The sequence below is a fragment of the Erpetoichthys calabaricus genome, chromosome 4 (assembly GCF_900747795.2).
Source record: "Erpetoichthys calabaricus chromosome 4, fErpCal1.3, whole genome shotgun sequence".
Classification (NCBI taxonomy): Eukaryota; Metazoa; Chordata; class Cladistia; order Polypteriformes; family Polypteridae; genus Erpetoichthys; species Erpetoichthys calabaricus.
Genome location: NC_041397.2, coordinates 43,405,033 through 43,431,681, shown reverse-complemented (window position 1 = coordinate 43,431,681; position 26,649 = coordinate 43,405,033). Strand labels below are relative to the sequence as shown.

The following is a 26,649-nucleotide window of genomic DNA, read 5'->3' as shown; positions in this document are numbered from 1 at the left end:
TATTATCTGTATAGAGCTTTTAGCTAATAGATTTGAGAAAAATAAAAAGATTCAAGGAACATAAATTTGAGATGAAAAGAAAAATAGACGCAATGCCGATTCCACATAAATTATGTACCTTATAATCTGTAAAGATGTGAAATCCATATGAAACTCTGTAAAACATATACAACAATTTTGGAAAGCCCTTGAAACCCCGATAAATATAAAAAAGGGAATATCTATTGTATAATGCACATTGCTTGGAGACACACATCTTGAAATAAAAATAAATCAGAATGCAATAAGATGTTTGGGGGTGATTGGCAATCAAAGGCAGAGTGGATTGCAAAGATTTAAATAAGAAGATTAAAAACACTACTAGCCTTTGCAAAATGGGATGCCTATATCTTGAAATGAAAATTCCACTTCTGGAAACAATTAATTTATTTCAAAACAAAATCATGCTTTTAGCAACATTATTATTTACCAACTATAAAAATCATAGAGACAATGTTTTTATTTCATTTAGTGGTTTATGAAAGAGTTACTAGTGATATCCTGAGGGGAAAACAGCAAAGGAAACAAAGACTTTTCAGATTTTTAAAAAATTTTTCAAGTTTGTGAGAAGAGGTAAATACAGAGTGGCTGACTGCACATAATATTTTGAATAGAAATGATCTGGTAAAAAGAAAAGGTAAAAAGTCCCTCTTGTTCAACAGGCAATTGACAGCAAAGACAGGACACAAGGCTTTTTAATGTGGAAAAGCGATGGAAATAAGCAAAAGTCTTGTAGCTTAAATTGTATTACAATGACAATACAGTAATATATGGAAAATATAAGGAAACCAATCATAAAAAAACGACTTGGTCAAAATGAACTATATTAAAAATTGTGATAGCATAATGTGTACTAACAAATAAATGAAACCTATGTGTTTTGCAGATGATGTCTAAAGACAACTTAAATTATTATGATAAAAAGGAGGAAAAAGACAAAGAAAAGAGAAAGAAATAAAAGTAAATATTCTGCCAGAAAAGATCCATAGAGCAATTGTTTAAATTTATTGCTCCTTTAGTCTTTTTCCACTTTGCTATTTTTTAAGAAAAACATTTTTTTCAAGTTTTTAATTGGTTAATACCTTAGTAAGCATTATACATACAACAGGAGTGGGAGAATGTAAGACCAAAAGTCTTATTTTATAAAAGAACAGAAATAAAATTAGAAACAAAAAATAGGAAGGCAACAATCATGCTAACTTTAAATTAACATTTAACAAAAACAATCAAAAAGGAATATGTTATTTAGCTGAACTAATAAGTTTGGAGAGGCAATTTTAGTATCTGGGTGTGATACAGCAGAATAGAGGTAATCTTTACAAAGATGTCTTTTATTCAGTCTTGTAAGCTATACAAAGCCAACTAAAGCTGTATAGAGTAAGAATATATACATATTAGTGGGAGTTTGTGAGAGGACTGAATTATGTGCAAGTGTCAAAAAGAGTAAAAACAAGTGTATATAAAAGAAATGGAGGTGGAAAACCTTTGGTTTTTATTCATATTTTTTGCATTAAGAAAGATAAGATTTCAAAATGTAGCAGCACAATTTTGCTGCTATTAATACTGCTACCTCATGGACTGAGCATTCTGGTTTTGCATCCCATGCCACATTCTCTCCAGTCTGCAGAGGATTTGCTAAAAATGTATGTGTCTTAGGTTAATTGGTTACTTTTGGTTAACTGTGTGTACTGTCCGGGATTGCTTCCCACCTTGTATCCAGTACTCCTGGGATATTCTCCAGCCCGCTAAACTCCTGAATTGGATTAAAGAGATTTGAGAATGTATGAATGGAAAGCTCCAAAATTATGTTACAGTGTTGCGTGGCAGGCAAACATATAATTTATAATCACCAGCAAAAATAGACTAGAATGCATCTCCTTTGATTTGATTTTTCTTGAAAGCTAAGCTCTGGTTACATGTTCCTTTTTATTTTTGGTTATCAAACTCTCCCACACTTTTATCCTGACTACTATACATGTCCCAAACATTATTTGGCTAACTTTTCTTCATTATGTTTCTGGTCATTGCAATAAAAAAAAAATTTTGACTTAGCAACAACTCCTGATTCCAATTTCACTCAAAGCTGTTGCCAACCTGTGCAGTCAATAAAGTAGGTACACAGGCTGCAGTTATCATCTTCAGTTTTCAACAGAACACTATAGGCCATGATCTGGATGATGCATAACTTTGAAACAAATACATATTCCTATGTGTTGTGCATGCATGTTCCATATTGTATCTTTTTTCTGACAAAGAAAGGCATGTCACAGGCAAAAGACTGGGCCGTACCTGCTGCTTTCCAAAAGCCATACACCATGATACTTACCTTCTTTTACCAGATACTTAGAATTGTATGTCACCCTTATTGCTGCATTTTCTATAGCTCTTGACCACCTGGCCATAGCATTCCTTCCAAGGAGTTTACTGTCACAAATAATATATCTAGGAAAGGATATCCTTTTTTAGAAACATTGCTTTAAGTCTCATCAATGAGGGATTCAATTATAATATGCGAGCTGTCAATAAAAAAATGCCATTTGGAAACCCACACATTGTATGAAGATCTTCTTTAACTGTCTGAGAGCCATCCTACATACTGTACAATAGTTTCCTGGACACTGTATACAAGGGTGGGTGAGGGGCTTACTGAGGGTGTATTTATTACTAGTGTATCTCCAAAAACATTCTGAAAAGAACCACAAGGAAGGCATTAAACAGAACTTGTACTTCTATGGCCAGAACACACTGTTGTTTTCTTTTAATGGAAGGTCAGAGTATAAATATACATCCATTTTCCAACCCACTGAATCCGAACACAGGGTCAGGGATCTGCTGGAGCCAATCCCAGCCAACACAGGGCACGAACCAATCCCAGGCAGGGTGCCAACCCACCACAGGACACACACAAACACCAAGCACACACTAGGGCCAATTTAGAATTGCCAATCCACCTAACCTGCATGTCTTTGGACTGTGGGAGGAAACCCACGCAGATACAGGGAGAACATGCAAACTCCACGCAGGGAGCACCCGGGAAGCGAACCCGGGTCTCCTAACTGTGAGGCAGCAGCGCTACCACTGCGCCACCGTGCCGCCCGAGTATAAATATACCTTTTTTAAATGATATTTTTTACTATTTTATATCTACCAAATATATTTTCAATACTGTTTTCTTTAATTCACTTCGGTTTTGTGTCTTTATCTCTGCTGAACAATTTTAGTGTACTAAAGCAATCATTCTCTGTCTGCCGATATGGTGAAACCTGTATAAAATGAACCGTTTGAAAGTGATATTTGTTATTTTCTTGCATGACTAAGTGAATCACTCTTTTCATGAATGCCAGGGAAAGGCCCACAAGTCCTCCTCACCAGTGTAATTCATTTCACACTGGGGTATCATATTGAGAAACTGGGCTCACATGTGCAAGTCCAGAGACCAATTTAATTTGAAGTATTCAATATCCTATCAAGTATTGGTAGCACAGAACAGCTACTAACTCTAAAATCATCTAACCAGACAAGACACTTTTGTGGTTGACATAAGGATCAGAATGCTATCATGTGTTAAGAAGATTTTTGGATATTTTATAATGCATTGTTATTTTCAGCTACACTTGCAGGAGCGTAGGAGGAAAGATAAGGAAAAGTCAGGAACTGGGATTTTTGCACATTTGGGGATAGATAGAATGTCTGTATTAAGAAAAAACAACTTGTTGAATTCTGTATCTCTTTCTTCAATTACCACCTCACAAACCCAATGAACACACATTATTTAGGTTATATCACTCTTGGAGCCTAGACAGATCTGTCAAAATGGTTCTCTACACAGAAACTACAGTATATTTTGGAGTTCCTGACTCCCTATATTCCAAGTCATAATTCTGTATTTAAGGATTCTACTTCTCTTAATTATATATTTCTTATGTAAGTGTCCATTGTTTATTTATCTTTTGTATACTACTCATTCATTTTATTCTTATATAGATTTTTTTCTTTGCATGTAACTACTTTTTTAACATTTTAAAGCAAGTTTTAGCTACATCATTTGTATGAAAATGTCCTATAGAAATAAATGTTGTTGCTGCTGTTGGGCATAGAGGCAATTTCCATTCACCTCAAGATGGCGAATGAAGAATTATACAATATAGCACATGGTACAGCTATACAGAAAATATGCTGGCACTGTCTTCACATACTGTCAGTGCCATCTGATTTTCACCTTAATGTTGCTCTGCAGTAAAAGCCAATTTTGCATGTCCAGTTTTGTACAATGCTGCTATTTGAGCCAGCGTACCCCAGACAAAGAAGGGGAGTGGGGGTTGGGGTGCACTGGGTTCTTGGGGTTTTTTTGAAAATGCAAATTTTTCTGATCTTCGAGCGTACTAGGCTAGTGCAGATGCTAGGCAGGACAACATCACTACAATTTCTACATAATTATTTTGTTTTCTAATTGAAATACTTTCTTTGAATTTCTTTTTATCTGACTTATACCCTATATATTTGAGAAATAAATAGCACCTTTGAAGAAGTCGAGTGTGGCAGATAAGTACGTAAGAGTTGTGCAGGATATGTATGAGGAAAGCGTGACAGTGGTAAGGTCTGCGGTAGGAATGACGGATGCATTCAATGTCAAGGTGGGATTACATCAGGGATCAGCTCTGAGCCCTTTCTTATTTGCAATGGTGATGAACAGGTTGACAGACGAGATTAGACAGGAGTCCCCGTGGACTATGATGTTTGCTGATGACATTGTGATCTGTAGTGAGAGTAGGGAGCAGGTTGAGGAGACCCTTGGAGAGGTGGAGATATTTTCTGGAGAGGAGAGGAATGAAGGTCAGTAGGAACAAGACAGAATACATGTGTGTAAATGAGAGGGAGGTCACTGGAATGGTGAGGATGCAAGGAGTACAGTTGGTGAAGGTGGATGAGTTTAAATACTTGGGATCAACAGTGCAGAATAATGGGGATTGTGGAAGAGAGGTGAAAAAGAGAGTGCAGGCAGGGTGCAATGGTGGAGAAGAGTGTCAGGAGTAATTTATGACAGACGGATATCAGCAAGAGTAAAAAGGAAGGTCTACAGGACGGTAGTAAGACCAGCTATGTTATATGGGTTGGAGATGGTGGCACTGACCAGAAAGTAAGAGACAGAGCTGGAGGTAGCAGAGTTAAAGATGCTAAGATTTGCACTGTCTGTGACGAGGATGGATAGGATTAGAAATGAGTACATTAGAGGGTCAGGTCAAGTTGGATGGTTGGGAGACAAAGTCAGAGAGGCGAGATTGCATTGGTTTAGACATGTGCAGAGGAGAGATGCTGAGAAGGATGCTAAAGATAGAACAGCCAAGGAAGAGAAAAAGAGGAAGGCCTAAGAGGAGGTTTATGGATGTGGTGAGAGAGGACATGCAGAGGTGATGGATGTAACAGAATAAAATGCAGAGGACAGAAAGATATGGAAAAAGTTGATCTGCTGTGGCAACCCCTAATGGGAGCAGCCGAAAGAAGAAGAAGAATTTAAAGGTTGTGGAGAAATTACAGAATATATAAATTAAATGTATACACAATTTGCAAGTTGCAACCAGGCTACCCGGATGATGTTTGTATTTGAAAAGAAAGTAAAGTTAGCTCGTGATGTTCAAGCTTATTCTCATCTCTGTCTTATCCCACTTTGTTTTTGTTGCTTTTGAAAAGGCTGCTCCATGTCTTTGTAAACGACACTCTGATATCATCTAAATGAAGACCAAACTCCTCTTTATAAAAGTGCATAAAGGTGCATGGCATCATTTGTTTCGTGTTGTTCTTATACACAATAGGATTGTGTGCTAATTTATAAGCTTTGTATTATTTGGTTATTAAATATATCATGTTTACTTCATATTACATTTAACAACTTTATTTCTTTCCATCAAAGGTCTAAAAACGGCACCATCTAACACAAGTATTGTCAATCAATTTTTTTTAATCAATTTATAATGCTTTTTGAAGGCAACTTCGGCAGTGGTGTTAAAAAAGCGGTACTTTATAATCACTCATAAAGAGGCCAAGTAAGAAATGTTTTGGGAAACCAGCTAAATAGTAATTCATATGTAACCCACATTTGTTGTAAAGTTACTTGTTATCCCTGAAAATATAATTTTAAAAGACATATAAAAGGGCTTAAATAGACAAATGCAACTAACATGAATTCAGTTAGCTGTGCCACAGATCAATTTTTTTTTAAATACTCTAAGCTAGTCATAAAACTACTGAAAAGATTTACACATACTATATTGGACACAACACAAAAATTAAGGTTTATACTGTTATTTTGTATTATTCAATAAAAATTACATTATTAGTGCTAATTTATAAAAATAATAAATTCAATATGCATGTAAATTCTCAGAGTTTTGGTCCAAAACATATCTAACATGTACTGCAACACTAAAACATTATCATAACTAGTGTTATTCAAATAGATAAGTATATATAAATTACAACTTTTAAAAGAGGACAGAGGTGGGTGCATGCTGAGTGAGAATGTGGTAGGCACAGTAAGAACCTTAACTACAAACAGAAAAACTGAACATATCTCACCCTTAGTATAACTAAATTAGGAGTTTGTCCTTTAGAATTGTTTTTAAAATACATGCATATTGTAATAATTCTAAAAAAAAAAGATTTTTAAGAGTACCATTATTATTACTGCATTGTTCTACCTTAACCCAACCAAGTGTCATACAGAAATGAACTGCAATACTGTATGTGTATATATATATATATATATATATATATATATATATATATATATATATATATATATATATATATATATGAGACACATTTCAATTTATAAACTTTTTAATCAAAACAATTTATAAACTATAATAGTTGAAGGAATCTATTAAAGCTTACTTGAATTTTTCAAAGCATCTTATGTTACTATGAATAATTTTAGAAGAAACAATTACTTATAAAAAAAAAATTACTTAACCATTTTTTTTTGGAAGGCCTACAGCGTTTCAGGACTGTTCCTCATCACTGAATAAAAACAAGAACATCTACAAGAATGCTCCTGGCCAAAGGAATTGTACCACAAAGATTTACCATCTCTGGAAAAAATTTTAAAGCTGTAAACCACTTTTCCATACCCTATCGGCAAATTTTCCCAAAACCAGCCAAGTAGAAAGTGACTAAAGTCACAAAAGTGATATCCTTGGCTTTTGAGAACTGTAACGTCAAGATGAAAATCAAAATAATGGTCAATAAAGCCATTTGCATTACCACTCCTCAGAGCTTTAGCAAGACATGGGTTACCCATAATTCTCATCTACAATCTCCATAGTAATCAGCTGGGGGAACTGCAACAAAAATTCTCCTTTTTTTCACTGAAGTAAACCCTCCTGCAGAACCAACACATCCACCATTCTGCCCGGTACAGATCATCTTAAGAGAATACCTAAATTTAACTCCTAAACTCCTCGACTCCTAAGGGAGCAGACTCAGGGTAGCTATGGGAAGCCATTTAAAGATAGCCTCAAGGCATACCTTGTAAAAAATCCAGAATAACATTCCATTGCGATTCAGGCTGAAGAATATCTCCTATTAGTGCTATATAATTTATACGGTGACATGTACTTTTAAGACTAACTATCCATCTAATGAGGTGGACAAAAGATGTAGAAAGAAGGAAAGGGAAGACCAATCAGATTTGTGAATGCCAGTTCTGAAATGGAAGTTTTTGTCAACTCTATCCAATTTTCTGTGGATTGAGGACAGAATTTCTCAGTTTTAAGTCCACCCATATCCCATATGTGTTATTTGTGTTTTGAGTAACCACCAAAAAAGCCCATAGTTAGAAAATGGCTGACATGTTTAAATTTTTTGAAGGAGACCATGAAAATACTTGACGTGCTCACACAACTTCAATGTAAAGTTTTAGTAGTGTCAGACAATGGGCAAAGTACATAAATGAAACTAATACAGACAGTGGCAATTACCACCCTAGCAGTCACCTTTGAATTGCCAGTATTGTGAGCAACAAGGAGAAAAAACTATATATGAACTCAGAGATAACTGACATGTGACAATATTTGACAATCGACCATAATTTGAAATTGGAATAGAATGCCATCTGATGCCAGAGACAGTTGCTACTGACACGTGATTGGATCTTCAAACTTTTATAGCAATGATTAAAAAACTATGGTGTGGTTTTTTTTAGACAAGTACACAAATGAATATATATTTGATTGACATGTAACCAGCATCATCATAGAATCACTAAAAATGAGTATGTTCTTACTTGCATTATTAAAGTGAGAAGGATCTTGGATATATACTACAATATTTAGATTACCTGTACGTCTCATGAAAGTTTATTTTCTGATGGAAAACCTTCTGCTCTCTTCCAATATTCTTCTGAAGTCATTTACAATGAAACTCTGGCGCCATGGTAATTTCTGAAATCTGTCTCTACTATTATTACTACATTTTAGTATTTTTGTGCCACTATGTTATATATACATTTATGTTACAGGGGTCTCTAATATCAGTAGACACAATTTCTCAACAACCTTGCTTTCCACAAGATGGCAGTACTGTACAGTATATTTCATTATCTCTGCTTGTAAACTGAATCTGGAAAAAATGTAATAAATAAATAATAAATAAAAAACATTTAGATACAGAAGCCAGCTAAAGAGCTTATGGCCCTCTATATTGTCAGTGTGCATCATGCTGATACAGTGGATAAAGATTTTAACATAATTTTAACATGCACTTGACCCTTCATTAAAACAAGTATTAAAACTGAAATTTGTTTCACACAAAATTTAGTTGTAAGGCTTTATGTATTATATATATTTTAAAACAGTCATAGTTAAAATAGCCACACATTTGGCACATGTCTAGAACTGAAACAGAAGAAACCAGATTCACTGTAACATGTAATCTGCTTTCTATGTAACCTGTGGTGTTAAGCTATTATAAATGCATATTATCCATATAGGCAGGCACCTTTAGCCATTTTTATTCCTTATTAATGGTTTTCTTTTATTTTTCAGAAGGCAGTTAACAAAAAAGACTTGCAAATGACAAAGCATGTGAATGTTTGTTCATCATTAAATAGCTGTTTTTAATATATATATACAGTATATATATATATATATATATATATATATATATATATATATATATTCTTCTTAACCTATTTGTTGATTGTGTCTGAAAAGAAAAACATGAAATATTTAAGAGATGATACACAGTATTGAAGAAGACGAACAGCCCCTATTTTAAATGTGCCCTGCTATCATTAAAGTCATCATAAAGCGCTTTAAAGTGCAAAGCTACAGTATAATCGTTTACAAATTAAGTGACTGACTAAAGATTACAAAACAATACAGTGCCAGGAACTGAACAAGGAATTTCATAATTTAAAGTTTAATGCCCTAGCAACTAGGTCAAATTATCTGCCTTTGAGGCAATATCTGAGAATGAAAATAAAGTTTTATAATGAAAACTCAGTTTGTGTTTCAGTTAATTTCAGTGGACTGTTCGGTATACGCGTAAAGGTTGCTTATTTGGTCTTTTGCAATACTACTTCGATTGTACACAGCTTCTTTTTAGTACAGCCTTCTTCCTTTTCCTGTTTATTCTTGATGTCAGCCTTGTTGTAGGCAGACTGTAACAATTTATACTGCCTGCCTAAGAAGCCTACCTTATTGTAATCTCAATCACCGTTTAAAAGGAAAGAAAAGGTCACTTTACAGTAAATGATATGACTGCTTATATAAACTAGGGGTATTTATTATTCAGTGAAATCTGCAGCCACTACAGTTCTCCTGGACCAGCATTACTATTTCCAGTTTTACACATTAATACAACTATAAGTTTTAGAGACTTTTTCCTTTCTATTTTAATTTGTCTGTTGTTATTTGTAAAGCACTATGAGCTACTCAGCCATTTGAGAATGTTGCATATAAATAAATATTGTTATAATATTCAGACATACAGTTAGACTTTATGTGCACAACTCAAAAAACAAGTAATTACCAAGTTAGTATTTTCAAATGTACAACTAGATGATAAAAAAATGCAACTGGTTCACATTAACATTACTGTATTCTAAAATAATGCTTCTATTTGTACTTTACATTCAATAGGCCTGAATGATAAAAAGACACTTGAAAACATAAATCGTGTATTCATTTATGTAAACCATAAAATAGCTATATTTTTATAAGCATTCATCATTTTTCTGAACCTACTTCATTCAGTAATGGGATGCCAAGAGCTGTAGCTTCTAGTACAATGCAGGAAAGCTCTGAATGGGACACCCATCCTTTAAAGTAAACATTTTCAACAAATTCACCGTATTACAATTTAGACTTATCAATTATCAAAGTTACTTTAACAGGCATTTATTTGAACTATGGGAAGAATCTCATGAACACCAAGAGAGCATGCAAACTCCACATGAAGGGCAGAAATTGAGTTGTGGCACCTCTTCTTGGCATACCACCACTCTACCCTAATACAGACATGTAAATATTAAGTATTATAGCAATAAGATTATATTGATTAAACTGTTATAAAAGTAAATAAAGAACATAAGTAAATATTTCTGGTATTTATGGATTTGTAAGTAGTTTTTGTTTTCATGTAATGGGACACCAGATGAACCTTTGTGATGTCTTCACATGTTATATTTCTTATTTTAACACTAAGGTACAGTTCACTACATAAATGAAATAGCTGAGCCTCAAATGCCTTAAGTATGATAATTGGGTAGCTGTGATGTTTATGACAGATTCTAGGAAATAAAACTAATTTTAAAAAGTTTGATAGGACAAATATAAAAGCACGACCTAATGAAGTTGCTCTCTTAACATGGGTATATTCAAACACACAATTTAATTATATTTCTCATTAGAAAATAATACATACTGTAAAAAAAAATGAATGCTTACAGTATATACGAATTTGACTTTTCTGGGATGGCAGGCGAATGCATTTTTTCTTAGAATTTTTTTTCATGAACCACATAGTTAAAACTACGTACAAATGTGCATACTATGCAGCCACTCTAAAAACATTTGTTAATTTACAATTACTATAACATTCTTAGAGTACTTCAGTTTCTGTTAAATTATCATGAATCATAACTAGATGATTTTTAAAGTTCACTTTGACTAGATCTGCAAGAATGCAGTTACCTAAAATTAGTTATTTTTACAATTACTTTATTACTTACTAGTTTAAGCTACTGTAATAAATTAGATGTAGTCATTTAATCACTATTTTTAATACAGAACCTCTCTCTTGTCCCTGCAATCGGTCTCTGTGTGGCAGTATGTGTTTTGTGCTGAACATTATCAATATTATTTTCTGGACAAAAGAATGCCTGAATAAGAAGAATCCATTGCCGCCACTAGGAACTGAACAGGTGTCTCAGACTGTTGGTTAACTGCAGACTTCTGATAGCACCAGGTACTGTGTTCTCATTATGGAAACAAACCACACTAACATATTTATCTGTCATTAAGATTTGGTGAGTTTGTTCCTTCTTCTTCCTCCTCTTTGTCATCCTTCATTCCCTGTAGCCTCTGCCTTGCAAAGTCTTCAAAAACAATGTCATCATCACTGCAAGAAAGAAAAATTTTAAACTTTGAATAGTAAGTGCTTTAATAATATATATATATATATATATACACTACCAATTAACACACACAAATATACACTATGTACTATATATATTGGTTTAGATTGTCTTCTTGGGATTCTCCTTAAGGAGTGAGAGACTCAGTGGTTACTATATTGCTTTTGATTGAATTTGTTAATTTAGCAGCTGTTTCCTGTGTCCTAAACAACAGAAATATTTTAGTAAGTATGACAGGTTTTTGCATTGTTGGTTTGAAATAAACAGGTCTAGTTAAACTACAGCACATTTGGTGTGTGGATGTACAGTATGTGCTTCAGTGCTTCAACCTCAGTGCTTGTTACAATATATACATACATGTTCGTATGTTTGTTTTAGACTTGATTTATCATTAGCTGCAACACTCAGACCACATTGTGGAAACAACATTATTGAAAGAGAGAGAAGTGTCATGTTTTGGATCAAAAATCACAATGTATTATAGTGAAATGGAGATGTGAGATATGGACTTGTAAAGCTGAATGAGTTTGAATACAAAAATCATCCTAACAATTTTGGGAGATGCTTTTTTAGATTTAACTGCAAAAAGCACCTTGCAGTATAAAGGGAAACAAGTATCTAACAAAGTGGCCGCTTCATCGAGAGATACAAGGAGCAGAATATACAGTGACATTTTTAGTAGACAAAAGGAGATAAAAGGCATAGACTGTATACGCAGGAAATTAAAGAGAGCATATGCAGCCTGAGTTAGCTATAAAATATATTGAATTTTTAAATTGTACTGTTGGATAATTATTACTCCTAAATAACTTTAGTATTCAAAGTTTATGATACACAATACAAACTATTCATCTGTTCATGTTTGCTCTCTCTCAGATTTTCACAAGGTCAAACTGATGTGAAAATGAATATTGTGAATATTGTTCATAAATAAGAACTCAATATTTAGTACATTTTTTCTTAAAAGTTCCTTCTAAATGGAATACAGTGCATAAAATGAAAATACAATTTTCAAGATTTTTTCATACAAAGGCTATGCTTCCATATATCATTATTACGATTAAATTAGTTAAAATGTTTAACAGTTATCACTACAGAAAGAATTAAGGTGGCAAGGCAGAATGCCATTGCTTACTTGGTATCAAACTCTATTAAATTTGTGTCAATTGGTGCGTCATTCTCAGGAGCTAAAAGAAATCAAAACAAGTTTTAGTAAGACAGCATGTTCTAATTTGACAAAATATCTAGTGGTAAGCAATAAATTCCACACATATAAATATTTTATTACATTAATATAGATGTACAGTAACATATATGTGACATTAGGGGAAATAACATTGTCTTAACATTTCCAGTGCAAGAAAAAAAATAGTGTGCAGTACATAAGATTGCTTAAGAAGAAACAAAAAATTTAATTTATTTAGAAAAGTATTTAAGAAAGTAAACAGAAATTAACCAAAATGAACAAACTTTAGCAGCTATCAAAGGAACAGATTTTCTTAACACTGAAATGGCCAGCGGAAGAGAAAAAAAAATACTGATTACTAATTCACAAGATTTACTTTCATTTCATCGATATTTTAAAAAGTTTATGAAGTTTTTACATTTCTGCTGTGCACTTGAAATGATTACTGTACAACCAGAAGAGAGTGAAAAAAAGCCACCACACAATAACACAAAGTAATGTGGGACTTAATGCACAAAATGCGGTGGTCATGCTGGGAGAAGGTGAGACTGAACCATACCTTCTCTGAACAGCGATTCTTCAACAGGTTTGGGATGCATCAGTGTAAATGGAAGCTCTACTGCAACATCACTAAAAAGAAACAGACATGGTGAATTTGTGTTTCTGCAGTGTTAAACTAATTGAAATTTAATTAATTCAGATTAATAATTTTTAAATAATATGATTCATACAAAATGACAAATATTTTCAAATAAAATTGTTTAGGATATGTTAAAGGAATTACCAGTATACTACCTACAGCATATAATATAGAATACTAAACCCCAGCACAGATACAGTTAATCCTGTTTGATGGTTTCTGAAGTACCATACATTGTAAATACATTTTTTTGATATTTCTGCCTATAAAAATAATGTGTGCTAAATAGCTGATAGTTGCTGATAGTTGACAGTGTGAGAACAGTGCCAGAGATAGTAGTACAGAGCTTCTGGAAGCACACATTGCATTATCACCTAATATATCATAACATAATTATAAAAGCTTGATATATTTTGGTAACCATTAGATTGAGGAAAAGTAGTTTAAGCAAGATTCAATTTCAGTTATATTCTATAGGAAGAGAATATTAATAAACGTCAATCTTTAAAACTTAAAAAGAAAACTGTAATCTTTTTTCAATTCCATATTTAAAATTTTGTTTCTACCTTTAAATAGCAGTAATATTAGGTTTTATTTAAGTGATCAATGGCACAAAACCTGATGCGTTTTCAATGTAACTGTGACACCCCCATGCACAGGCACTTCTGCACACTCTTGAACTCCGCGCGTCTGTAAGGTAACCAAACAGATCAGTGGCGTAAATTGGAGGCACATAACCCAAAAGATATTCAAAGGAAACAAATCTTTATTAAATTGCCAGCAAGAAAAAGAAAATTCTAGTGTCATGCATGTCAAATTATATGCAGCCTTCTGCAATGACACTGAATAAAAAAAGTTGTTTTCATCTTTTTTCCTCTTTCTTTGGATATTTCAGTCTTACGACTGCTCTGCATGCCCGGCTTACATGCCTCCATTTTCAGCCAGTTACTCTGTCGTGAACTGTGCAGCCAAATTAACATCCTTCCATGGCACGAAGTAACACCAGGATGTTGCTGTGCCAGACTCGAGTTTTGACATGAATGACAGGCCTCCTCATCCACTTAAAAACTGCTAACAAAGTTTCCACCCATGCTGTGTCTAAAGACTAACACCACAGCCATTTGCTCTAAAAGTCTTCTCACCTACCCTGCAGTTAAGTGCATGTTTTGTTTAACTAACCTGTACAAAAATGAAACCTCTCTAGTTAATTATAACCTTGTTTTTAATGTCCAGTGATACGGCCTATCACAGTAATTGTTAATGAATAGAACAACAAGCTGTTCCGAAACTCATGCAACTGCTTCACAATTAAAATTCGTGATTCCTAGCTTTATCTTTAATAAAATTTTTCATCAGTTGGTAATAAAAAATGGATATCAATGAGAACACTATTACATTTGATAGGTTATTTCATTACTAGCTGTGACTAACTGATATACTCAGTCTATAAAAGCAGTCAAACATTAAAATGATCTTTGCTTGCAATCTATCTGTATAATAAAACACTAAGTTCTGTGTATCCAGTCTCTCTGAGCAATCTTATAGGTCAGTTTGGATTTGGTGTGATTGGTCTGTTTGGCTCTGGTGATTCAATGAAAGAGGAAGTATGAGTGTGAGACATGCAAGGAGGAGTAAAGGTGTTTGAGGCATGCTGAGAGAGTCGCCTTCAAAGATGGCGAGTATAAAACCAGACAGAAGGTGAGAAAGGTGCCTCAAAAATAATGACAGAGTTTGAGCAGCAGGCTTTATGGGAACAAGATCAAGAGATGGAGCGCATGTTAAGAGAAGTTCACGCACGCAAAGACAGAGGAAAGGTGCTGAAGGTGGAAATTAGGACAAGAGATAGTCAATAATTTTATTGATACTTTGACAGTTACCATGGCTAGTATAAATTTAAAATATTAATATACTGTATAATGCATCATTTGTTAAATATACTGCATGTGACTGACAGGTGGTTGCACCAAATGTATTGTCTTCTTTCTTCCAACTGATATAAAATGAAATGTCCTCCTTCGACAGTCAACACACATTGCTATGGAGAGACTTCATCATACAGGGACACTAAACCAAGTTTTCACTGTCTGCAGGAGATTAGGAAAGGTAGTTGCAAATTTCTACTTCCCTACTTAATTCTCCTCAAAGAACAGCCTTCTGTGAATAATTAAAAAAGTTGCTTTTTGCATTCTGCACGCAGGCACAATAAATCTGTAAAACAATCCTACTGAGTGAAGATAATTTATTTATCTTCATTTTATATTAATATTTTATGCTGTAGCACCAGAAGGTATTATAAGCAAGGCAGATATCAATAAGCAAATCACTGTTTAACTGTACATGAATAAACAGAAAATAATCAAATACATTATGACTACAGATATTTTAAAGACTAAAATTTATCAATGTTCTTTTACTATAGAATATGAGTATATTACGTTGAAATTGAATTCTAGTGGTATTAGTCAGTCTTGTTTAGACTACTTCCCCAATGTAATGGGTAGCAAAAATGACCCTAATACAAGAATTTCATGGCTTTTTGGCATTCTAATTGATACGAGACATGGACAATTTACTTTCTGAAACTGTTTTTGGCTATAAGCAGGGTGTTGGCATAATACCATAAATAAGTGTGTTAGGTTTAAATCCTGGCCTCGCTACTGTCCAAGTGGATTTTACATGTTTTTTCAAAACTGTTTTCTCCCTGTCCTCTGCTTCCTCCCACTCCCCAAAGACAAATTCATTAAGTTTATTGGTAGCTCATGACCCTGCATTAATGAGTGTGGCTGTCCTTTAATGGACTGATACCCTGTTCAAGAAGATCCCTACCATGAAACCATGATCCCACCCCCATGATCCCAAATCAGAATGGCCATGGTTCTGGAAATTTGTTCCTGAAATGCTTTTGGTGACACTCATAAACTGAATGTATGTGTTGCCAATTTACACTGACACAGACGAAGATATTAACATAATTTCAGTTTACTACAGATTTGCCTAAAACTAGAATAAAAACATATCTGCACTCACTTACTAATTTGTCATTATGTTAAGGCTTCCCCAAGTTTAGTAGAAGTTCAGCATGCTTAATTAATCAAGAACAACACAGGAATAGAGAAATTAATAGAAAACTAATGATGTGCTTGTTAACTTTCAGTGATAATTTTGAACTCCTGGCTAACATCAGTATGAAGATGCATTTTAAACAGATGTGTTGTTGGGTTTAACTTGCATTTTGTTCTGAGATTTTTCAGGTTATTAATCCTCATGCTGGAGAGTGCCGACTTGTTGAATGTTGATTAGCATGTGCAGGTAAAAGTTTCACTGAACTTTGTACACATGAAAACAATGACCTGTTAACCTATAATGTAACTGATTTCCATAAATCCATTGGAATTTCTAAGCACTTTGATTCCACTGTGGTAGAAGGTCTAGGCTGAAGAATTCTTCATGTTTGTCCTTGTTTCCTTCTTTCTGAAACTGTAGTCTGGGCTAAGGACCTCTGGGAGTTTTCCCTGAATATTATGGCAGGTCATTTTGTTCTTTAAATATTTTGATTATCCATTTCTAAAAACTCAAAAGGATTTGGCAATCCAGTCAGAGTCCACAAAAAGCACTTGAAAGGTTATAATATATTTGCTGATATGTTGATTTAAATGGTTATTTGTTACCATTGTTTTTTACTCAGAGGAATTGAAAACTTAATTAAATTCATTCATATAACTATTTTAGTTATAAGAGCCTGAGGTCATACTATCTGTAACAACAGTTCCTCATTGTGAAAGGCTACCTGCTAACATGGAGATAACAAAAAGTAACATTGGACTGAAAGAAAAGTACTCAAAGAACCATGTTGTAAACTAAAAACAGGCCCACACTCAGAAACTCTCTGACTGTTGTTAGGATCCCTTGCAAAACCCCAATATGGATATATTGTTGCAGTGCTTCTAACTCTACTGCAAACTAATTTCTTTCCATAAACAAAATGGTCCTGCCTGTATCAGAGCAAACTTCAGACAATAGTTTTCTCCTACATAAAATGGCCATAATAATACTAATGAATACTATACTCAAAAAAATCTTACTGCAAAGTTTCACAAAAGAATTGAATTACTTTGCAAAAGTATTGCATTATTTCACAAAGATTGAATTATCTCACAAAAATATTGCCTGCTACTGCCAGTAGTAGCTCACATGCATGCTTTGGTTGTCTAGTAACAGATATTGAGGGAGAGATTAAGCATGCAAATAACTTGCAATGATAAACCAAAAAAAATTGCAGATATATATTTAGGTTAAATCAGGTTAAAGTTTAGTAAGTAAGTAATACAAATGCTTTAACATAGGCTGAGTGGTAATGCAAAGCTATCATTTCTGCCTCCCAGAGTCAGAGTTAGCAGGGCATGTGATTATTTGTTTTAACTCTGAATACTATAAATGTGTCAGTAATACTTCTAAATTAACAAAATATGTTTAGTCCTTCATGGGCTGTGAAATAAATAACATCAATCCCCATTTTCCATCCCCAACTCAAGACCCTGCAGATTTGTGGCATGAACACTGGCCACTAAACCATCAGATTGCACTGTTTCAAAATATCTAGAGAAAAAAAAACTGGAGTAAAACTAAACATGAACTTTATTTATAGGTTTCTTTTACTGGACTACACACAGTGCAAGGGAATTGAAGGAGACCTTTTTAGCCTTAGAGTATGTGGTATTTAGCTTTTAAAACATAGTACTGCAAAAATGTGAATTAAATAAACACAACTTTTCTCTACAGTTTTGCTCATGTAGCACTGCACTTCTACTAGGCAGAAAACTGCTTCAGTATTTGTAAGTATTTTGTTGAAAAGGAAAACAACATATTTCAATCAAATGGGCATTAAAAAAAACAAATGACGTAGAAACTATTTTTTGCAAAAATAATTAGGAAATTTGCAACCATACTTACATATTTCTGTGGATATTGGTACATTTGTTAAAAAAACAAGAGGCATGCAGGCTTATTACAAATTAGTCCACATCGGCAGTTAGCACAGATTCGTGGCATCCGTGATGTACTGTTTTTGTTTGTTTTATTATGTGTAAATCCCACCTTGCACAGCTGTGTTCTACCAAGAGTGAAAAGGTCACGAAGGGATGCTGTAATATAAACAGCTTTCGATATTTAATTGTAAAAATATTATTAGCAGTGACATTTCTCCCACTGCCTGTGAAATACTCAGAAATTCACATCACCACAGTCACAGACTGTCTTTCCCTAATAGTCAAGTGTGATATTTGTCCAAACAGGGAGTAGTATTAATTATATATTTATTATGTACATCAGCAGCTATTTAAAATAGTATTTGAAAAGAATTGTGTTTGCTTGACTTGTTCTGCATGAAAGAGCATCAACATTTCATTGGGAATAACTGCTCATCAAAGGTTATGTTTGATCTTAGTTATAAAACATGATGCAGATCTGCACAAACTGTGTCAAATGTCTGATATAGCAACACAGAGAAATCAAAACACAACAGATGGCACATTGTGGACAGAGCACACCATGTGCGAAGAGCACAGCACTGAATGGCGCTTGTTCATGTTTTTATGTACACTGCAAACTCAAATGTAAAAATATTTAATATAATAAATAAAAGCACCCTATCATGTAATGTATAAAGTAATTTTTGAAATTCTGAATCAAGCAGATATACTTGAGCCTGATTACAAATACGATAAATATAAGACTTTGATATAATTAAAAAATATTTTGTTATTCTAAAAAAATTAAAAATCTAATGTACATTATAATATAGGTATCATAAATTACAATTTCATTACACTTTTTAAGCAATCTAATTCTACCTAGTTTATAGTCAATTTCTTTTCCTCATGCAGTAGTGTTACAGTGTGATCATGATTAAAATATTTTCATTTAATTAATGTTAAATCTAATTTCACTTTTATTTTACCCTTCACAAAATGGTAAAATACATTTTAAATAATTTATATAATGGATATGTATATTGTGACGTGTCTTGCCATTGCATGGGCTGTAGTGAGTGGAAGCAGTGTTGGGGTGGAGTCTTGGGGGAACGCTTTTTGTAAGAGCTTGGGGCACCTCCCTAGAGAGAGAGAAAGTTGAGTGACAGGGATCTGGGTTAGTTAATGGCATGTGGAGAAAAGGGGAGGTGGTGGTCAGAAGTGGTAGTTGTTGCTGGAGCGAAAGGAAGACAGCATCACGTGGTGAAGGGAGCGAACAGTTAAAGAGGTATATAGGACGACGGTGAATTATCTTTGTTATTTTGGGCAGGGGCAGGGCAGTTGTTGCCACACGTAGATGGAATGACAATAAACGTGTTGGCTGAAGGATTGCGTGAAGGGTGCCGTGGCTACATTGGACTGTTATGCTGCATGGAGGAAAACACATGGCTGAGGGCGGATAGGGAGGCGGTTCATGTGAGTGCTGGAATAAAGACACAACAGATGGGTGGGACTATGTTAAAGATTGGCAGATTTGATGAAACTGGGTCTTGGGAAGCATACAACACCCATTTTTGCATGATTGCCAGGGCAAATGGCTGTAGTTTGGAGGACCAAGCTGTGCAGCTGGCTGAAGCATTGGATGGTGATGCACTGGTGGCACTGACGGATGTGCCAGAAGATGAGCTGTTAAACACCCACGCTTTGGAAATTACATTGGAGCGACGTTTTGGCTCCAATGTAGAAGCTGTGACTGCAATAAGACAACAGCTGGAGCAGAGGGTTTGCAGGACAGCTGAGGCCCTGGGGGCATTTGCAGCAGATGTACAGTCTCTAGTGCAATGGGGTTATCCCCATTCTGACAAATCAGTGCAGGCAAAGTTGGCTAAGGAGGCATTTCTGTGGGGTTTGAGCCCACCATATCTCCGACAGCAGGTCGGTTTTGCTAAGCCCGAGACCTTGGAACAAGCTTTGTCTGCAGCTCAGGAGGCAGAACAAATACTTAGAGAGGGTTACAGCCAAGCACCTCTTGCATCAGCAGGGTCGACCAAGGTGAGGAGACCGGAACCTATCAGGCAAACTAAGGCCATAGATGTAGAACAAGACTATGAGGCGGTGGCTACAGTGACTACCATACAGAAATTCATGAATCCTTCACGCCTAATGCACCCATCCCGCTGCTGATACTGTGGACAACATGGACACTTGCAGCGTGACTGCCCCAGTAGGGCTAAACAAGAGGATTCTCAAGTAAGCACTGTGCCAGAAAACAACAAGGGACCGGTGTAGGAGGGATGACGCTGACCCAAGAACAGTCCCTGTTGGTCGGTTAGGTGAGGGAGATTTCTGTCACCTTTCAGTTTTGATTGGTGGCCGTGTATGCAAGGCACTGGTAGATACAGGGTCAACTGCATCTATTATCCATCCTGACATGTTCGATGTTGCGGTCCCATGTACAGCCAATTCTACTAAGTTGATGACGGCTACAGGTGAGTTGACCCCCATGTTAGATAGAGCACAAGTAGACATTTGCATTGCTGAGAAGCAGTGGATGAAGGATGTCTGCAACAGCGCCAGCTCTGGCAGTTGTTACATGACTTTAGGGACCGTTTTGCTACCTCCGCAAATAATGCTGGCCAGACTCATCTTGTGCTGCATGACATCAATACTGGGAGTGCTTCCCCTATCAAACAGCGCACCCCGCCGTATGCCACTGGCTAGGCAGACAGCAGATGAGAACATTCTGCAGGAGATGAGACAGGCCGGGATTATCAAACCCTCTGAGTCTCCCTGGGTCTCTCCTGTGGTCCTTGTCCCAAAGAAGGATGGAAAGTGGCGTTTTTGTGTTGATTACCGGTGGGTAAATGCTGTAACCATCAAGGACTCCTATCCGTTGCCTCGCATTGATGAGTCCCTGGATCTGGTAGCAGGATCAGCTTGGTTTTCCTCACTGTGGCTACTGGCAGGTGCCGCTAACACCCGAAGCTCGACCTAAGACTGCATTCTCCACAGGAAAGGGACTCTGGCAGTTCCGAGTTATGCGTTTGGGTCTTTGCAATGCTCCAGCTACATTTGAATAGTTAATGAATAAGGTATTGGCAGGTATGTCTGGTACTCAAGGCCTTGTCTACTTGGGTGATTTACTGGTTCATGGCAAGACATTCCAGGAGGCTCTGGAATCCTTGAAGGATGTTCTGCAGAAGCTTTGTATGGCCAACCTTAAACTTCATCCTGATAAGTGCCACCTTCTCTGGAGAGAAGTGTCATTTCTGGGTCACCGTGTGAGTCAAAGAGGTGTCACCACAGAGAAAGATAAGGTGACTGTTGTGCAAGAGTGGCCAGAGCCACAGTATCGAAGGCAGATTCTGGAATTTCTTGGACTGTCTCTTACTATAGTCGATTTCTACCTGAATTTGCCACTATTGCTGCACCCTTGCACAGTTTATTGAGCCCAGATGAAGCATTCCAGTGGTGAGGGGTGGGGGGCCAACAAGCCGCCTTCTGTAAGTTGAAAGAAGCCCTTTTACAGTGCACCGATCTTGGCTCCACTCAATATTAACCTGCCATTCCTCCTTGACACCAATACCAGTGATGTGGGCTTAGGGGCTGTGCTGTCACAGCCCCTGTCTTTTCAAGAAACGGAGGGTCAGATTGATTGTTGGTTGGAGGAACTTCAGACTTACCACTTTCGAATAGAGCATCGACCTGGAGAGCAAAACAAAAATGCAGATGCTCTGTCTCGACAACCCTGCGCAGACCAGGGGTGTGCCTATTGTGAGCGAAGGGAGCATCAAGATCAAAGCTGTGAGGATCCTGATAAGGTTCAGTGCCAAGCTCTTTCAGTGCCAGGTTGTGCCCAAGAGTGACGAGTCAGTCAGGAATGTGATCCGAGGCCAAGAAGGTCCTCCACTGGAAAGAAGAACAGCATCGTCCCTGCTGGGAGGTAGTGGAATTTGACTCACCTTCAGTTAAGGGTCTTTGGTCCCAGTGGGACAGCTTGGTTATGGAAGAGGGGGTACTGAAGTGACAGTGGAGGGACCCTTTGACTGGAGAAGGGAGGTGGCAGGTTGTTGTACTACAACAGTTGCATGAAAAGAACCTGAGGAACATGCATGGAGAGCTCGGAGTTGGTCATTTTGGAGTCACCAAGAGCATAAGGCGGGCAAGGCAGGCATTTTATTGAGGACAATGCAGGCGCGATGTAGAAGACTACTGCCACAGGTATGATTTATGCATAGCCAGGAAAGGACTCCAAGGAAGGTCTACTGCCCCACTACAACAGTATCAGGAACGGGTGGCAATTGACACTCTTGGGCCATTTCCCTACTCAGAGATGTTGAATCAGTTTGTTTTAGTCACAATGGACTATTTTACCAAGTGGCCCGAGGCCTATGCACTGCCTAATCAAGAAGCTGAGACTGTTGCTGAAGCTGTACTTTCAGGATTCTTTAGTCGGTTTGAGATACCTATAGAACTGCATTCAGACTAAGGGAGAAACTTTGAAAGCCAGGTCTTTCAAAAAGTATGTGAGAGGCTTGGCATCCAGAAAACCCCCAGAGTGATGGGCTAGCCGAGCGGTTTATCAAGACTCTAACCACACAGCTGGCTTTTACCACCTCTAAAGATCAAAAGGACTGGGACCAGCAGCTGGCTCTGGTTCTGATGGCCTGCTGATCTGCTGTTCAGGAATCCTCTGGTTGCACCCCTACCTTATTAATGCTGGGACAAGAGCTGCGAATACCGTATGCACTTGTATATGGTGTTCCCCTTGACGCCCCATCTGAACCTCCAGGCCCTGACTATGTTCACAAGTTGCGGTATTGATTGGAGGTGGCACATAACTTTGCAAGGGGCCGGATAAGAGTAGCAGCAGAGAAACAGAAGCGCCACTATTACATTTGGGTTCAGGGGCAGCCTTTTCAAGCAGGGGATCAAGTTTGGGTGTATGGGCCAAAAAGACAGAAGGGACGCTCTCCAAAGCTGGACAGTCCTTGGGTGGGACCCTGTCAAGTGTTGGAACGGGTGGGGGAGGTTGTGTCCAGTTACCACCTCCAGGCAGGAGAGTGTTTTTGCATCAGGACCGTCTGGCCAGATACCGGGGTTGTGCTCCTTCACAACCTGCACCCATGACTTCCACAACACCTTTCACAAATCCTGACTCAGATGTTACACCACTTGCCCGGCCCGACTCCACTAACAGATGCCCACGCCGGCGAAGACAGCTGCCAAGACATCTGCATGATTATGTGCTTCCTTGGGGACGAGGAGGGTGTAGTGTGACGTGTCTTGCCATTGCATGGGCTGTAGGGAGTCGAAGCAGTGTTGGGGTGGAGTCTTGGGGGAACGCTTTTTGTAAGGGCTTGGGGCAGCTCCCTAGAGAGAGTTGAGTGACAGGGATCTGGGTTAATTAACGGGGCGTTTAGAAAAGGGGAGGTGGTGGTTGGAAGTGGTAGTTGCTGCTGGAATGAAAGGAAGACAGCCTCAAGTGGAAGACTCCCCCGGACAAGCGGCTTCTGGGTTTGTTTATTCAACAGGACATCACAATATCAATAAGTATAATACTGGAATTCATTAATTTTTTTTTGATTTATAAAATTACATGTCAGTAGAAGTAATTATCAAATATTTTGGAGTACCTGAAATGAATAGTGAAACTTCACACAAAAATTTCATTAACTGTTATATCTTAAGTGGTTAATTAAACTGAATATTCCAAAGAGGTCTGTTCCTTAGATAAGTAAACATATGACAGAAGTCTTTATGGAAAATGAAAACAAACATCAAAATATAGTAATTAAAACTGAAATCCTATAATCACTCTACACAAACAATGGATATGTCAGATTTTATAAATAAAATACTACTATAATTATTGTAATATAGGAGTGCAATTTGAAATTTGAAATACATTATATATACAGTAGCTTAGAGAGTTTTAATTACCTTGAGGCGAGATCTCCCAAGAGGCTGAAATAAATAAAAAGCTGTCAACGGATTTTTTTAACAAGGCATAGTCAATTTCAGATGTTTTTAAAATCAATACATCATGTTTTTCGGTCCAGGTTTTTACATAAGCATTGAAAATCTCACATTATTAAGATGTATTGTCTACGTGTTCTACTTTTTAATTGAATTCTGAACTAAACAAACACTGGCTACTTTTGGAATGCTGGAAGGTTAATAATAATAACAATATATTTTATTTAAGATTTAGGAGATAGATTCTACCCTGACAGCAACTTACTAAAAGTCAAGGAGAAAAAAATCAGTCTGTCACAGGGTAAACATACACAGTCACACATTTTTAACCACAGTGGATGCATTTAAAGTTGACATTTAATGTAACACAAACATTTTTGAGATATCAATAAGAAACCCTAAGCACATGCAATCAAAAAGAAGAAAAGATAGTGTGTCAACCTGTGTTGCAGGTGCATACTATATTGTTTCTTGTAAACTGACTTTTCACATTAATTATCACACGCATTGTGGTGCATATGCATAACACTTCGTAAGGGCAGGTAAGATGATTGTGAACATAAGAGTAGCTGGAGGAAAAGGTGGTTTTGGGTTTGAACATCCCCTGAAATATATTTTCTGACAGTTGCAATGAACTGATCATAAATTGACTTTATATATATTTTCTTTCACCCAAAAAATAATTTGGCACATGCTTTAATGTAGAATGAATCATTAATTTCTCTAAAAAATCATTCAATTAAATGATCTTAGTAAGCTTTTTGAACAATTTCATGGTTGCTATTTTTCTTGCATTGTAAAAAAGGATAAAAAATATGTATAACACTATTCTAACATTAAGATCTTGTTGATTTTTTCTCAGAACAAAATAAGTCTTAAGATCTTAAAAAAATGAAGCATTTTAAAATATAATGAAGCTCACAAAATATATTGTCACTTTTACAAGCACTCACTCTGAACAGCAGTTTTGTGCATTGCAGGAAGAACAGGAGCTTTAAGATGCATATGTCAGCTCCATATATTTGTCTGTCCACTGTTTGCATGCAGATCAAAAAACAGGGTGTTTTTCAACTATTCTGTAAAGGTATGTTATAAGTTTAGCACCTTTTCATACTTATAAGCTGGTGTTCGATAGTAATGTATTTCCACTTAGTCCTCCTGGCTGTCAACTGAGTCAAACTGTTAGGTGTCCTTCTCTTTAAACAAACATCCCACTACATACACAGTTCAAAGTTATGTTGCGTGAATGTTCAAAACACATACATGTTGTACATGGAACAGATGAAATATGTATGTCTGTTTTCTGTTTCCATAATCTGACTAACAATCCAAACAAAATCTGAAATTTTTAGGGATTTTCTAAATGCTGACCATGCTAATATTTAGGTCTCAAAAAGAATGCATGCCTGGCAAAAAGAGAACATCTGGTCACTCTATCTATCTATCTATCTATCTATCTATCTATCTATCTATCTATCTATCTATCTATCTATCTATCTATCTATCTATCTATCTATCTATCTATCTATCTATCTATCTATCTATCTATCTATCTATCTGTCTGTCAATGATGTGAGTAGGCCTACTTTAATTGTATTGTGAAAAAAAATAAACACTCATAAATAGATTTTCAAATACCTATATGATGTTAGTTTTTCCCCTTTGCAGATTCTGCAAGAATCTGTTTATACTATGTGCTTGATTCAAGTGTCTTTTATCTGGAAAATAGGAATGTGGTCTAGGAGTGGGATAGAGCAGGCTAAATGGCATTTTTTCAAGTTTGGCCAGCAGTTAGATAATGTGAATGAAGCTGAATTTACTCTAAAGAAGAAGAACCATTGAAATTAAATATTAGACAATGGACATTGCTTACAAAAGATCAATGTGGAAGTAATGTGGAAGCATCAGCTGTGTTGCAGGGCTACCTTTTAAGAAGATGGCCTCCAATAAATCTTGCATTAGGAGTGAAGGGATGATGCTACATTTCATAATGTGTTAGGCTACCGGCAGCAATGGTAATAAAATAGCAGCTGAATAATGCTATAAAAATATTATTTTGTCATACAGTACAACTAAAGGGCAGTATTAAAAAGACATCACAGCATCAAAGTTAAATCCTCAACATTGAGTCAGGAAAGCAAATTAATATGTATAGATTTCCGATTTCTGATCAGTGGGCAAAGTGCTATATTGTATATCAATG

General features: G+C 36.2%; 1 protein-coding gene across 2 annotated transcripts in view; it reads right to left on the bottom strand.

Annotated features, from left to right (window-relative positions):
- Positions 1–9,801: 9,801 nt before the first annotated feature.
- Positions 9,802–26,649, bottom strand: part of arrb1 (arrestin, beta 1) — a 272,791-nt gene continuing 255,943 nt past the window's right edge. For both annotated transcript variants that reach the window (XM_051926544.1, XM_051926545.1), the window contains exons 14-17: positions 24,411–24,434; positions 13,420–13,490; positions 12,810–12,861; positions 9,802–11,658 (exon numbers count right to left, since the gene is read on the bottom strand). In XM_051926544.1, coding sequence (XP_051782504.1) covers positions 11,547–11,658; positions 12,810–12,861; positions 13,420–13,490; positions 24,411–24,434 — 259 coding nt within the window. In that variant the 3' untranslated portion in view covers positions 9,802–11,546. The remainder of the gene's footprint in view (positions 11,659–12,809; positions 12,862–13,419; positions 13,491–24,410; positions 24,435–26,649) is intronic.